Source organism: Poecilia reticulata, linkage group LG5 (genome assembly GCF_000633615.1).
Source record: "Poecilia reticulata strain Guanapo linkage group LG5, Guppy_female_1.0+MT, whole genome shotgun sequence".
Classification (NCBI taxonomy): domain Eukaryota; kingdom Metazoa; phylum Chordata; class Actinopteri; order Cyprinodontiformes; family Poeciliidae; genus Poecilia; species Poecilia reticulata.
The window spans coordinates 26,003,000-26,018,020 of NC_024335.1; the positions used below are offsets into that span (position 1 = coordinate 26,003,000).

Here is a 15,021-nt window from a genome sequence, read left to right on the forward strand (position 1 = left end):
TTTTTAGGTTAGATGCTGCAGCTTTAAGCAGAGGTTCGGTGTGGGAGTCACTACCAGGTGGAGCAGAAGCGGCGCTCCGTCTGTGAAATATTACCGATATTCACAGACGCGTAGCAGCGGTTCAACAGCGAGAGCAGAATCAGCGTCTTACATCGCTGCTCAAAGACTTAAATAATTTTGCAGGTTATTTGTTTAGCTTTCTGACCACCATGCTAATCCGGGTGAGTGTTTGTAGCTGTGCGCTGTTTTACCTGCTATCTGATCCTCCATATGTCTTTTTTACTGCAGTGAGCCTCGATGTAGCCAAACTCCGTCAAGTATAGCATTGTTTTTATGTCGTATTAGCTTCGTTGTGTTGATGCATTTTGACGTGCTTCAATTTTCCGCCGCAACAGCAAACTTCCCCAGTCACTCAGTGCGTTATAGTTCCACATCGCTTAGGATTTGTTGCTGTGCGTTTGTGCAGAGTGAAGGAAAGAGGAGACCAGCTGCACAGGCAGGCTGCAAAATGAGATGCAGGTGATCGGTATCGGCAACAAGAGCCAATGATCGCCGATCACCGATCATGCATTTTTTCACAAAAATCGGCCGATTATGATCGGTGACCGATCGATCGGCACACCTCTAGTACGAAATATTGTGAGTTGGCTTCTACTAACTTTTGTGGTCTGACATTTACCCAATTGGAAAGTTATTCATCTGAGTAACTATCTGCCACATTTTTTTTGGGAAATCAAACAACAGACATGTTGTAGTTTGGGGACTTCCAAAGTATATTACATCACTGCGATGTGTTTCTGAAATAGAGCCTGGATTGAGTGTGCGGTGGTACTTTCCAGTCTAACGACTGATAAAGATCATGCACCTTCTGCTCGTCATGCAGATAATTTTAATTTTGGCACCTGAATGTGAAAAATATTGGTCTGTCTTTCATGGTGCTATTAATGGCTGTAGTCCTTATGTGTTCAATGACTATGAAACAAATGCAGCACAAACTCCCAGTATTGACTAGAACAGTTAGAGAAATGGCAAAAATTTAGATCGTATATAATAGATAAACATAAACAGTTATGCCGGACAAGCATAACGGTCAAGTGGAAAAAAAACTAGAAATTATTTTTTACAAATTTTACAAATAATCTGTATAATAATAATAATAAAAGGTGTTGTGTTCGTTTGTTGTATTTACTCTAAAATCCTCCAATTAAAACATTTAATCCCTTATCTGGAAGTGGTAAGGGTGTGGCCCAACTGCAGACAATATCACAATATAACTTTCCACCTTAATTACCAGGTCAGGCAAGGAGAGCGTTAGTCAGGGAAACGGCTAAGAGGGGCATGGTAACTCTGGAGGAGTTGCAAAGCTCCACTGCTCAGGTGGTAGAATTTATCGACATGATAACTACTAGCCGTGCACAAATCTGACTTTGAAAACCATTGTTTAAAGAAAGCCATAACAAGTTATATTTGCTGTTTTCCAGAAGCAAACAATTATAAGAAGGTTCTGGTCAAATTAAACTAAAATTTAAATTTTTGACACAATTTTTAACCTGCTCTACCACCACAAATGAAAGTCTTTTACCTTAAGACAGAAACTCTTGCCTGTTTCTCCATGTTTATGAGCGCCAGTCAGGGGAAACTTTTGTGTTGCTGGTTACACAGACAGCCTTAAAAAGAATCAACCATGTGTACTTTAAATTGAAAAAAAAAACTATTTAAAACAAATATCCTTTCAGAAACTCGTATGTACGCCTCCGACACCTCTGCACCAACACGTGGGTTCACAGTACTAACCAGCCGATTGACAAGGAAGAAGAAAAGCCTGTCATGCTGCGAGTAAGTGACTGACCTCTCTTCTAACTTTTATTTGGCTTTTTTCCCATCAAAACTTATTTTTGTTGAAGAAATGTTTATGGAATATTTAATAGTGAATTTGCATTTATATTTTAACCCTTAAGCCCCAAAACGAATCAGATTTCCTCTGACAAGTAAAAAACAAATTGGATTTTCTTTCTGATTCAAGATTGGCACATCTGCATATAAAGAGGACAAAGAGGCTTTCGCCATCGTGCCCGTCTCCCCAGCTGAAGTGAGGGACCTTGATTTTGCCAATGATGCCAGTAAAGTCCTGGCCTCTATTGCAGGAAAGCTGGAAAAAGGCACCATCACACAAAACGAGAGGAGGTTGAAAACACAGCAGCACTGTGGAGTTGTTTCCTTGAAGATGATGGTTGTGTTGTTAATTTGTGTCTGTGTCTTTTTTTTTTTGTAACGAATAAATTCAGGGCAGTTACAAAGCTCCTGGAGGATTTGGTGTTCTTTGTGGTGGACATTCCCAACAACGGACAGGATGTTCTGGAAATTATGGTGAACAAACCCAATAGGGAGCGACAGAAACTCATGAGAGAACAGAATATTCTCAAACAGGTAATGCAATAATGGAAGAATGGGCAATTCTTGTAAAACTCCCCTGACCTCTTTCTCCTCCTCTGATTTTTATAGTTTTGTATGAAAGTGGGATAAAAAGTGGACTTTTTGCATGGTGGCAGTTATCACAATCTCCTTCCTGCTTGTAGATCTTCAAGCTGCTGCAGGCGCCTTTCACAGACAGCGGGGATGGGCCCATGCTGCGCCTGGAGGAGCTGGCTGACCAGCGCCATGCCCCCTTCAGACACATCTGCCGCTTGTGTTACAGGGTCCTACGTCACTCGCAACAGGATTATCGCAAGAATCAGGTACAATTGGTCAACCGAGAACATTATTTAATACTCACCACTGCAATATGAGAGGGGCGTAGGGGCTTGTTTTTCTGAGGAAAAATGGGTAAAAAATGGGTAAAAACACTTTATTTGAAGGGTGGTGAATAAGTCTGACATGACACAGTCATAAACATGACATAACACCTGTCATGAACATGAAGAAGTCTTCATGAATATTTATGACTGATATCGTTACTGATATAAATTTGTTATAAAAGTATTACTGATTGCACTTTAAAAATGAGGTATCTTTATGTTATTAAAGGTAAAGTTTAAACAGTAATGATTTATTGGTTAATGTCAAGTTGTCATAACAAAGACATTTTGAGTAATGTCAACTTTGTATTAAAAGTGTCATAATTTACTGAATGACGCTTTATGACAACAGTCATAAATATTCAGGAAAGCTTATTCATGTTCATGACATGTGTTATAATCATGTTTATGAAAGTGTCATGACAGTCTTATTCACCCCCTTCAAATAAAGTGTTACCGAAAAATGTCATTGTTATGTAGTAACATTAAAGCAATAAAAATATATATAATGCAGCTGAACATCCAGTCCAGTCTGCAGTTTGAGCTGCTAATGTACCATGCTCATTTAAATGCTCCATGTCATGAAAACCTATGGACATACCTTGTTGCATCTGCACATAATCAATGTATTTTTTTTTTCTTTTTTGTTTCTTGCAGGAATACATCGCCAAACAGTTTCGCTTCATGCAGAAACAGATCGGCTACGATGTACTGGCTGAGGACACCATCACAGCTTTGCTCCATAACAACCGCAAGTTACTGGAGAAGCACATCACTGCTGCAGAGATCGACACGTTTGTGAGCTTGGTCCGCAAAAACCGGGAACCCAGGTGTGACACTGTTTGTTTGATTATCTGACCTGTGTTTTTTTTTTTTTTTTTTTTAAATTGTTGAGCAACTCATAAGATATATCAGTTGTTCTTTGACCCTCAGGGTGGTGTGCAATTGAGTTTTGTGATCCCTGTGTTTGTGTCCAGGTTCTTGGACTATCTGTCAGACCTGTGTGTGTCGATGAACAAGTCCATCCCTGTGACACAGGAGCTCATTTGTACTGCAGTGTTGGATCCAGCCAATGCAGACATCCTCATAGAAACAAAGTAACACGTTTTTCTGTTGCACCTCAGGTTGCTACTTCATGGACCAACTTTATTGGTCTTATTCCCATCCAAACATAGCAGTAATTAGGGAAAAAAAACATTGGTTAATGCTCTAAATAAATACAGATGCATTTATAAATGACAGTTTGATCAAGACTTTAAAGGAATTATGTGACAGAATCTTCATCCAGTCTTATCAGAAATTAATATACTTCACTTAGATTTGTCAGTTTCCAGACAAGCAAATGGCCATTAAGCTCAGTCCTCAAATTTTCCATAGGGTTAAAAAATTGAGTCTTTTCAGAAGCCAAAAATTGGCCGCAGAAATTACTTTTTCACAAATAGTCTGGTTGTTTTGGATAACTTTTTTTTTTTTTTTTAAAGTAAAAATTAAAATAAGCACATGACAACTTTCGTTTGTATTAATTCAGATTATATTTGATATAAAATATCTGATTCCTTATTTAAATATAGTTTGATCCAAAGCACTTAAGTGTAGAGAAAAAAACTGAATATTTTATGGGGACAAATATTTTTTCAAAGTACCATAAGTATTTGATCTTATTAGCATGTCAAGTTGATCTTTTGCATTGAATTCATATTTGTAAACATCATTGTCTGTGCTAATGTTGAGTGACTGAAACGTGCATGCATTAACATTTTATACGGAGAGCACTAGTGAACAGGCAAAGATTATTAATTTATTTAAAATTAGCAAGCCATAAATTAAATTGAATACAAAAAATAAATCTGTTATTTTTCCTTTTTTGAATAACTTTTTGTCAGACTGGTGCTCTCGAGGTTTGAGATCGAGGGATCGCAACTGGGGGAGAACTCTGTGGAGGTAGAGGAGGATGAGGAGGAAGTCTGGTTGTTCTGGAACAACAGCGACAAGGAGATGCGCAGCAAGAGCGTCAGGGAGATGGCCCAAGATGCCAAAGACGGCCAGAAGGAGGATAAAGAAGTGATCAGTTACTACAGGTACATTTCTGGATCTTGTCTTAGCTGGGCTGAGTAACCCTTATAGTTTGAATCACTGATTAGTCTGATTCATTTTGGACAGGTATCAGCTCAACCTGTTTGCCAGGATGTGCTTGGATCGCCAGTATCTAGCAATCAACAAGATTTCCGTTCAGCTGGATGTCGACCTGATCTTACGATGCATGTCGGATGAGGACTTGCCCTTTGACCTTCGAGCCTCTTTCTGTCGGCTGATGCTGCACATGCACGTGGATCGGGACCCACAGGAGCAAGTCACACCAGTCAAATATGCACGACTTTGGTCTGAGATCCCGTCGAAAATCTCCATTAACGAGTGAGAAATGGACCGCAAACAAAATCCTTTGTTACTTCAGTTGTCCTTTGTCTTCAGTGTGGAATCTGTTTGTATTTAGTTGTCTTTTTAAAGCTGTGTTTATTCTTTAACTTGAAGCTACGACAATGATGGAACGACCAAAGATAATATTAAGGAGCGATTCTGGCAGACTATGGAGTTTGTTGAAAACTACCTCAGGGACGTGGTGTGTCAGAACTTTCCGTTTGCAGACAAGGAAAAGAACAAGCTCACCTCTGAGGTCAGTACTTCCCATATAGCTCCTTGTAAAAGGATTCACTTTGTTTGAACTTTTTTCACATTTTGTCCCTTTAAACTACATACTTCTGTATATTTTATGTGTTTGGCCGACACCTGGCAGTCCCTAACTGTGAAGTGCAAAGAAAATTATGCTTGTCTGTTGTTTTACTTGTTTTTTATGATGCTGTTTGCTGTAATAATTTTTAACAAACATGTGAGGCCTTTTCAAAACATCTGGATTTGCATTGTGACTTGAGAAAGCAATGGGAGGCACGAAAGTGAACATTTTCATGTCAAACTTTTCAGAATTGTAAATGTAAAAAAAAAAAATCTCAAATAATCTGCTGCTTATTTTTTCTACTTCACAATTATGTAATACGGTGTGTTAAAATGTTACATAAATTTATGATAAAATACTTTGAACTTTTAGTTTTAAAACTTGCACCTGTTGTCCTTATTTCAGGTGGTGAATCTGGCCAGAAATCTCATCTATTTTGGCTTCTACAACTTCAGCGACCTGCTCAGACTAACCAAGATCCTACTGGCTATTCTGGATTGTGTCCATGTGAGCACCGTTCTCCCGTTCACCAAGCTGGAAAAAGGAGATGGAGGCAGAGGTAGAGCAGCCCGGAGCGCCGAGTTGAGGACGTGAATCCGGTGGCCGTGAGGTTGATTTGTGTTTGCGTGTTTATGTGCTTTCAGGCAGTAATGTGATGAGGTCCATTCATGGCGTAGGAGAACTGATGTCCCAAGTAGTACTGAGAGGAGGCGGGTTCCTTCCTATAAATACAAACAGCGGCTCGAATGGCGACACGGTGAAGACGCAGATTGAGCCTGAGAAACAGGACATATTGGTCATGGACACTAAGCTCAAGATTATAGAGATCCTGCAGGTGAAATACACATCGCTTAGGAAATGAAATCTGAGTGTTTCACGGCCAGTATTTCTGGATTGTATTTCATCCTTTCTCCTGCAGTTTATCCTGAATGTCCGCCTGGACTACAGGATCTCCTGTCTTCTGTCGATCTTTAAAAGGGAGTTTGACGAGAGTACTTCCCAGAACGAGTTGTCTATAAGTGGATCAGTAGACGGGCCAAATAATATCCCAGGTTAGGTTTATCCTGAGATGCATTATACACCAAAGTTGGGTCCACTAGAAACTGATTTTGAATGTCTTCCTAAAAATCCAGGAGCTTTGGATTTTGAAAACATAGAGGAACAGGCGGAGGCGATCTTTGGTGGAAGGTAAAGTTGGACTATGCTCAGAACATACAGTTAAATAAGATGTATTTCTCTGAAAGCATGGTTTTTCTGTGTGTACAGTGAGGAGAATACACCTCTCGACTTGGACGATCATGGCGGTCGAACCTTCTTAAGGGTCTTGCTCCACTTAACCATGCATGAGTATCCTCCACTGGTGTCCAGAGCCCTGCACCTGCTCTTCAGACATTTCAGCCAGAGGCAGGAGGTCCTACAGGCATTCAAACAGGTGACCCTGCTGCTGGACATGTCTTATCACCATACATAGAGACATATCGCAAAAGAGCAAAACCAAAGGTGATCCCACAGATTATTGACTTAGGGAGGGAAAACAAACCCACACCACATTTGTTCAATTTCTTTTTGTAAAAAAAAAAAAAAAAAAAGATAACAGCCATGTATTATTCCCACTGCACTTCACTGCACTACTTTGTGTTAGTCAATAAAATCCCCGTAAAAGAGATTCAGATTCCTATTTGCAACATGGAAAAACTCTGAAAAACACTGTAAGTTTAACACTTATTTTTAGGACTTTTAAAGTGAGCAAATCAGCTACTGTCACATTTTGAAAACATTAAGATATATAAAATAAAGATAAAGCTGAAAAAATAGGCACCAACAACCCTCCCGACCCCACTAAGGGACAAGGATGTAAAAAAATGGATGGATGGGTGGAAAATAAAGATAATTTACTTCCTGGAAAAATAAAGCCTTTATACCTCCAGTAAACACACATTTCTTCTACAGTAATTACTTGTTGGATCATTTCCCTCTATTGGATTCTGCAATGATCTCTATATCCCCATAACTTTGATAACAGGTGCAGTTACTGGTCACCAGCCAAGATGTGGACAATTACAAGCAGATAAAGGAAGATCTGGACAAGCTGCGGTCTATAGTTGAGAAATCTGAGCTGTGGGTGTACAAGAGGCAGGGACCAGATGAGGGCTTGGATGGAGGAGAGGGAATGCCAGCTGAACCAGAACCTCAAAAGGTGCGCTTTGTTTTACATCATGCAAACTGAGGGTAAACACTGTAAGGTCATGTTCCTTAACACCCGATGCTGGTTTCTGCAGGGCTCAGCGGCCACAGACAAACCAAGGAAGGCAGAAAGCTCCAGCAGCAAAAACTACAGGGTGATAAAAGAGGTGATAAAAGTTATTGCCAAAATGAAAGAATTTGCGACATAAATAAGATATTTTTTTCCAGATGTTTAATATTGCTTGTGTTTTCCTCCTACGTCATGCTTCCCCCACAGGTCCTGCTTCGTCTCAGCAGATTGTGCATCCAAGAAGGTCTGTCGGGTAGAAAGAGCCGAAAACAGCAGCAGAGGCTGCTAAGAAACATGGGGGCTCACGCTGTGGTTCTGGAGCTGCTGCAGATACCTTATGAAAAGGTAGAAACAGTTTCAAATTACATATTTATTGATTGTGTGTGTGTGCATAAAAGTGATCATAACTTGGTTATTTTAATCTTTCAGGGGGAAGATGTACGCATGCAGGACAACATGAAACTAGCCCATCAGTTTCTGCAGAACTTCTGTGCAGGAAACCAGCAGAACCAGGCCCTGCTCCATAAACACATCAATCTTTTCCTCAATCCAGGGGTCAGCTGTCCTTCCTCACCTGGCCTCCAACCCACAGCGGTGATATAAACCTTAGATTACGACTCACTGCTCCTTTGTGCTTCCTGTCATCCAGATCTTAGAAGCCATCACTATGCAGCACATCTTCATGAACAACTTCCAGCTGTGCAGCGAGATCAACGATCGCGTGGTCCAGCACTTCGTCCACTGCATCGAAACGCACGGCCGCAACGTGCAGTACCTCAAATTCTTACAGACGATCGTCAAGGCGGAGAACAAGTTCATCAAAAAGTGTCAGGATATCGTCATGGCAGAGGTTGTGCCTGTTTTCTAAATAAAATACTCGCTCTCTGAATTTGTCCACATTTTGTCATGTGACAAACACAACCTGGGTTTATGTAATTATGTTGATGTTTTTGTAAGAGACCAACATCATGCAGATCAGGTCCGGGTGATTTTAAATATGAGGATGTTCATTTGTTGCAATGACCCTGTTAAGTCAAATTTAAATACACAAACAATCCAAAACTGATGTTCTCAATTCAGTCTGATTGAGTTTGCACAATTTTGTGAAGCAGAATGGGCAATATTTATTTCTAGCAAAAATTTTTCTAAGTGGGCAAGGGTTGTGGAGACATGCCCTAAACGGCTATTGTTTCTGTGAAGTATTGACCCCAGGGTGAAATGCAAACCCCATTTTGAAAACTACAAATTATTTTAACACTTAAGTGATTCACTAATCCTTGTTGGCCTGTCACATTACGTGACATGAGAAATTGTGGAAATAAACAGGCAGGGATACATTTGCAAAGTTCTGTATGTCACTGTTTTTCTTTTGGTATTATGCTATGTTTCTCAAACAGCTGGTGAATGCAGGAGAAGATGTTCTGGTCTTCTACAACGATCGGGCCTCCTTCCAGACTTTGGTCGGCATGATGCGGTCGGAGCGAGATCGGATGGATGAGAACAGCCCGCTCAGGTACCACATACACCTGGTGGAGCTGTTGGCCGTCTGCACTGAGGGCAAGAACGTCTACACTGAGATAAAGTGCAACTCCCTGTTACCGCTGGACGACATAGTGCGGGTCGTAACCCATGACGACTGCATCCCTGAGGTGACGGGAGTAGCAAGTTGCATTTGGGATGTATTTGGAAACATGTTTTCTCACTAATTTTGTTTCCTTGCTGTAATCCTTCAGATCAAGATTGCATACATCAACTTTCTGAACCACTGCTATGTGGACACCGAGGTGGAAATGAAGGAGATCTATACCTCCAACCACATGTGGAAGCTCTTTGATAACTTTCTGGTTGACATTTGCAGAGTAAGGAGCAATACGCCTTCTTTACGTAGAAAATAAGAATTAAATTATGTGTCACTTAAACATTGAAATGGGTGTTCAGGTGTGCAACAATACGAGCGACCGTAAGCATGCAGACAACGTTCTGGAGCGCTACGTGACTGAGACGGTTATGAGCATCGTAACTACTTTCTTCAGTTCTCCTTTCTCTGACCAGAGTACAAGCCTGCAGGTAATCAAGTTGCACTGGCTACTCCAACACCACACCTGTTCAGAAAATGTCACACTGCAGAGAAAATATTTAAATAAATAGGTATTTAAGATGATTAAAGTACCATATACTTGGTTTTAAATTTCATTTTTTTAGGAAGCCATTTAGAGTCGTAGACTCGGGTTACCATACATGGATCAGAGGAAGGCTAATCAAATTTGTATTTTAGTTGAAACTTTAAACTGTCACTAAAACATTGATTATTGATTAAAAAAATTTAAAAAAACTTATGCTTGCGATACTCTGCTTTGCAAATATATGTTCATTTAGTTCTCCAAATGCAGTGTGTTCCAAACTCAATAAGAAATCTGGTTAAATAATCTTGATGTTGCTATTGAAGAAAGTCAGGCCAGAGCACCTTTTTGACTGCCTGCCTGACTGTCTGACTTACACTTGAGACCCACAGTGAATGGTGGCAAGTTGCACCTGGTTCCAAGGTCTTTCGCAGATGAAATAGTTTGAAAACTTTTCTGCTTTAATTGATGATGTTTTTTTTTTTACTTCCATATTCTATTTTAATAAATTGGCCCTCCAGTCTGTGGGATGCCTTGTGTGTCCACAGAACCTTATTTATTTATTTTTTTCCCCCTTAGTTTATTTTTTGTTTGCTTCTTCATGAATTGTTTACCTTTGCTACAGGATACACGTCTGAAGAAAAGTTTGCAGGTATAGTAAATTTCTTTAGCAGGGAAATAACGAAAAGTGCAAAACTTTTTTGTGGGATGCAAAACAAAAAATATTTTCCTTGTCATTAATTGGTTTTGTGAAGTACAGTACAGCTTTACTCTCACTGGGTGAAATATGAATAAGTGTCTGCTGTGGGATTCGTGTGTGTCCAGGAAAATAAATTTACTTCAAACTGTGTCAGCATGCCGACCTAACCATAACTTCTCTCACTCTTGCTTATTGACTTTTGAAAAGGGGTGTTGGATATTAAAACACTGTTGGTGCAATGAAGCAGTGGTTCCCAAACTTGGAGAGGATCTCAAGAAATCATTTGAAAATAAACTCTGATTTCTTTTGAGAGGAAATAATAGCATCACCGATCAGAGATTTTGTAGATAATTTCCAATCACCGATTTTGCAAAGCTCTGGCCACCTGCTACAGATTTCTTTAATAAGCACAATAAAGCTCTGTTTTAGGGTTAGATTGATGTTTGAACTGTCTTCTGCATAAATCTTTCCCTTCCTCACAAAAAAATCTACAAATACTAGTCATATTCGCTAAATTAGAATGTGTTTCAAGGAGGCTTTTTTTTTCTTTATCAGATTAAAGGTATATTTTGAAAATAACATTTAGGCAGGTAATAAACACACTTTTCAAATCTGCTTTTCTGTTTTTTAAAAAAATGTTTTTATTGTCTTCATATAATTATTTTTTTTTATAAAATCACTGATTCTGGTTTAAAGCCAATGTATTGGTGTATCATTTGGCTGTTTTTGTTGTAATTACTTCAGAAGTTGAAATGTTTGGGAACCACTGTACACGAGGAAACGTGGGAGACTTTTATGTTGATGGGGATCTATTTCTTTTGCTCCAGACAAGGTCATTAAAAAGGACATGAAGACACTGAGCTGTTTTTTTGTATTCTCTGGTGTTTTCCTTTCAGACCAGACAGCCTGTCTTTGTGCAGCTGTTGCAGGCGGTCTTCAGAGTCTACCATTGCTACTGGTTGGGCTCAGGCCAGAAGGGCTCTGTTGAAACCTGCATCAAGGTGCTCTCTGACGTTGGTGAGATTTTCTCTCTTTTTCGAGGCTTACCTTAAATTATTTGAATGCACAACTGGTAGCAGACATAAAATGCATTTCTCTGTACCGACCAGCCAAAAGCAGAGCCATAGCCATCCCAGTGGACCTGGACAACCAGGTCAACAACCTGTTTGTGAGATCCAACAACATCGTGCAGAGGACCGCCATTAGCTGGAGGCTCTCTGTTCGCAACTCGCACCTGTCGGCTCGCAGAGAATCGGTGGTGACTGTGTCGAGGGACTACAGGAATATTATTGAGAGGCTGCAGGTAACATCTGGGGATGTTTGAATTTAACTCACACCAGTTAAGGACAGACATTAAGGACATGCGCTTGTCTCTTTTGTAGGACATTGTATCGGCTCTTGAGGACCGCCTGCGTCCACTCGTCCAGGCTGAGCTGTCCGTCCTGGTGGATGTGCTGCATCGGCCTGAGCTGCTCTTCCCTGAGAACACCGACTCACGCAAAAAGTGTGAGAGCGGAGGGTTTATATGCAAGTAAGCAGTGCAGTCAGCTTTGTGATTTATAACATGATTTGTAAAGTGCTGCTGAGACCTTATATCTGATGTGTGTGTGTGTGCAGGCTGATCAAACATACCAAACAACTGTTGGAAGAAAATGAAGAGAAACTGTGCATCAAAGTTCTGCAAACGCTTCGAGAAATGATGACAAAGGACCGAGGTTATGGAGAGAAGGTAACATGCTCTTCTCTGAAGTAAAATGGTTTGCAATCATAAACCTTATTACTCACCATCTACTTTAGATTATTTATACACTGATGGTCCTCTCCAAATTATGACCATTCACCTTGCATTTATTCGGTTCCCTATTTTCCATCACAACAACTGTCTCTGACAAAGCACTGGATACACAAATGTCTCTGCAGCTTTACTGTGGCATGACTCTCATGGGTGCAAATAATAAGTCAAGGTTGTCCGACTCCAGTCCTCAAGAGCCTATATCCTGCATATTTCATTGCTTGTGCTTCAACACAATTACTGTCGATGTTTGATTATCATGACAGAAACTTGGCTAAACTGGTTTGACAAACTTCGTATCAGAAGTCGGTAACATGATCAGTTTTTTGCAATGCAAATTATTTGCTGGCATAAAGCTAACAAAACACATCACATCAGTTTGATTATTATGTGTTCATATTACACTAAATGGCCCCTTAAGTTGTCTATTTCTCCGCTCATCATGTCAGGAGAAGGAAGTGACACGATGCTGAATGAGATAACAGAAGGTTCCTTTGCTTTGACAGGCAGTGGTCATAATGTTATGCCTGATCAGTCTATAGATACAGCTTTAAGTGTTGTGTATTTTTCAAGGTCTTCCTGTTTGAGGCTTTAATATTGGAAGACAATGTCAGTTTTTATTGTTGACATAATTCTTTAGTTTTTCACACTTTATGGTGATAATAAATGATGATTTGATTTTCTTCCAACTTAAGTTTATTTCTTGGGCCCAAGGTTTCTCTGCAGACTCACATGAAAGAGACATGAAAGAGACCATTTCTTCCACAGGGCTTTGCACGGAAGCGGCAATATGAGGCAGCAAACTGTGGCGTGACACCTTCATACAATTGAATTATGGAATGGATTAAGGAACACAAACATATTTCATCACATTTCTCTTAAGCAGTTAATAATATGAAAAGAAGTGACTTCTTTTAGTTAATGTCCACTTAGAAAACCCTCCAAACCTCTGTGAGCTTCTGGATCTTTTCAGCAACCCTTAGCTCACCTAACAAGCACGCCATGCTGTATTATTGCCCTCAGTGCAAACTTCCTCTTTCCTGCATTGTTATATAACTCTTTAAACCTTCTGTTCTCTTTCAGCTCAGGGCCTTTGATGATGAGATGGAAATGCCTAAGGTTGTCATTCTTTTTCTTTAAGTCCTGCCCCTGTTCCCCCTGAGCCTCTGTCTGTTGTGTCTGTGCAACATCTTCAGCTGTTCTGTAGCTGCACTGTTGTTAGTGGTGGTTCTCTGGGCACAGATGGTAGCAAATATGGGGCAGAGCAGCTCTGGTATTGACACCTGCTGCAGCCTTTACCAAAAAAAAGAAAAAAAGAACTGTGTGCTGGAGGTGTTAGGTGTGTGTTGTGGCTGATGTGTGTGTTGCTCAGTAAAGCTGGGTTATTACAAACACTGAGGTGGAGCTCTGTTTAGCTGGGCCAGGTGGCAGAGGTGCATATGTGTCTGTTCACTGTTTTCACACTGACGGCTGATGTGTCTGAAATTGTTTATCATATTATGGAAATGCAATTTGTGATACTTGGTGCTTAGGTTTCAAAGGTAAGTCAATTTAAAACATAATCAAGAGAGTTTTAAACCAGTTTTAACATATTTTCTGTTAAAATACTTCCGCCCTGCGACACTTCTCCTTTTTCTCTTCTCCAGAACAGACGGAGCTTTTTATTCACGTTGTTCTCTGACACTCTCCCTTCTGGGTCAAATACAAAAGCACTTTGCACACTGGAATTTTATTCATAGAAAACTTTTTCGTTTTTCTTCAGTTTTCTTCCACTTTGCATCTATGCACAATTTTGCGCTCACAAAAAAATCCTACTTAAGTGTGGAAAAATCCAAGGGTTGTGAATACTTTTGCCTGGTTTTGCATTTTTTACAATTTGCATTTGCACGTCATCACATAACCTGACGCCTGTTCCTGCAGAAACTACAGGAGAGAAAGTAAAACCACAGAAACCATATCCCATTTTTATCCTCTAAAAAGGCGGTTTTACCAACATCCCATCTGTGTGTGTGTGTGTGTGTGTGTGCGTGCGCGCGCGCGCGTGCGTGCGTGTGTGTGTGTGTGCGTGTGTGTGTGTGGCGTTTCCTCTTTATCCACTTACGGCGCCAGCAGGGGGCACTGTGACTGTGCACATATGTATGCCTGAAAGTAATGAATGTGAGGGACTGTTGCAGTCATTGAGGCTGTGTCCTAGTTTCCCTTTCCTGCAAGCTGCACGATTCCTGGGTGTCTGCCAACTCTGGGCTGAGGTTACATAAGAACCAGGCTTTTTTTTTTTTTTTTTTTTCCTGGAACTCAGCCCCGCCGCTGATGTGCGACCTTCAACAGTAATTGCCAATAAAAGTGTGGAGGAGCTGTTTACCCACTTGTTGTATGTGTGCAAGTGTGTGCACACCTGTGTATATAAAGGCAGGGTTAGGGGTGGGATAGAGAAGTGTTTGCAGGAGTCTTTCCTGTCAAGCGTTGCATTCATTGTCCTTAGAAGAAAACTCAATGTGATGTAAGACAACACTTTACCTCTCAATGAGCTAAACCCCCCTTATTCTGTTTTGCCCTTTTGCCCCCAATACATCTCTCTAACACAGTTTTCGAACTACCTGAAATACTACTTCGCTTCCATTCACACCCTTCT

At 40.4% G+C, this 15,021-nt stretch overlaps 1 protein-coding gene across 9 annotated transcripts in view; it reads left to right on the forward strand.

Moving 5' to 3' along the window:
* Positions 1–15,021, forward strand: part of LOC103465353 (inositol 1,4,5-trisphosphate receptor type 1-like) — an 87,214-nt gene that overhangs the window by 26,478 nt on the left and 45,715 nt on the right. For 3 of the 9 annotated variants that reach the window (XM_017304785.1, XM_017304776.1, XM_017304779.1), the window contains 28 exons: positions 1,737–1,836; positions 2,024–2,184; positions 2,286–2,427; positions 2,577–2,735; positions 3,453–3,625; positions 3,773–3,892; positions 4,679–4,873; positions 4,956–5,207; positions 5,325–5,466; positions 5,929–6,082; positions 6,168–6,358; positions 6,443–6,575; positions 6,657–6,711; positions 6,790–6,955; positions 7,547–7,720; positions 7,803–7,874; positions 7,985–8,122; positions 8,207–8,332; positions 8,427–8,627; positions 9,175–9,426; positions 9,511–9,636; positions 9,716–9,844; positions 10,523–10,549; positions 11,494–11,614; positions 11,707–11,900; positions 11,980–12,128; positions 12,215–12,326; positions 13,473–13,508. In XM_017304785.1, the coding sequence (XP_017160274.1) occupies positions 1,737–1,836; positions 2,024–2,184; positions 2,286–2,427; positions 2,577–2,735; positions 3,453–3,625; positions 3,773–3,892; positions 4,679–4,873; positions 4,956–5,207; positions 5,325–5,466; positions 5,929–6,082; positions 6,168–6,358; positions 6,443–6,575; positions 6,657–6,711; positions 6,790–6,955; positions 7,547–7,720; positions 7,803–7,874; positions 7,985–8,122; positions 8,207–8,332; positions 8,427–8,627; positions 9,175–9,426; positions 9,511–9,636; positions 9,716–9,844; positions 10,523–10,549; positions 11,494–11,614; positions 11,707–11,900; positions 11,980–12,128; positions 12,215–12,326; positions 13,473–13,508 (4,000 nt within the window). The remainder of the gene's footprint in view (positions 1–1,736; positions 1,837–2,023; positions 2,185–2,285; positions 2,428–2,576; positions 2,736–3,452; positions 3,626–3,772; positions 3,893–4,678; positions 4,874–4,955; positions 5,208–5,324; positions 5,467–5,928; positions 6,083–6,167; positions 6,359–6,442; positions 6,576–6,656; positions 6,712–6,789; positions 6,956–7,546; positions 7,721–7,802; positions 7,875–7,984; positions 8,123–8,206; positions 8,333–8,426; positions 8,628–9,174; positions 9,427–9,510; positions 9,637–9,715; positions 9,845–10,522; positions 10,550–11,493; positions 11,615–11,706; positions 11,901–11,979; positions 12,129–12,214; positions 12,327–13,472; positions 13,509–15,021) is intronic. The other 6 variants (XM_017304778.1, XM_017304781.1, XM_017304777.1 and 3 more) reach the window with 3 other exon arrangements.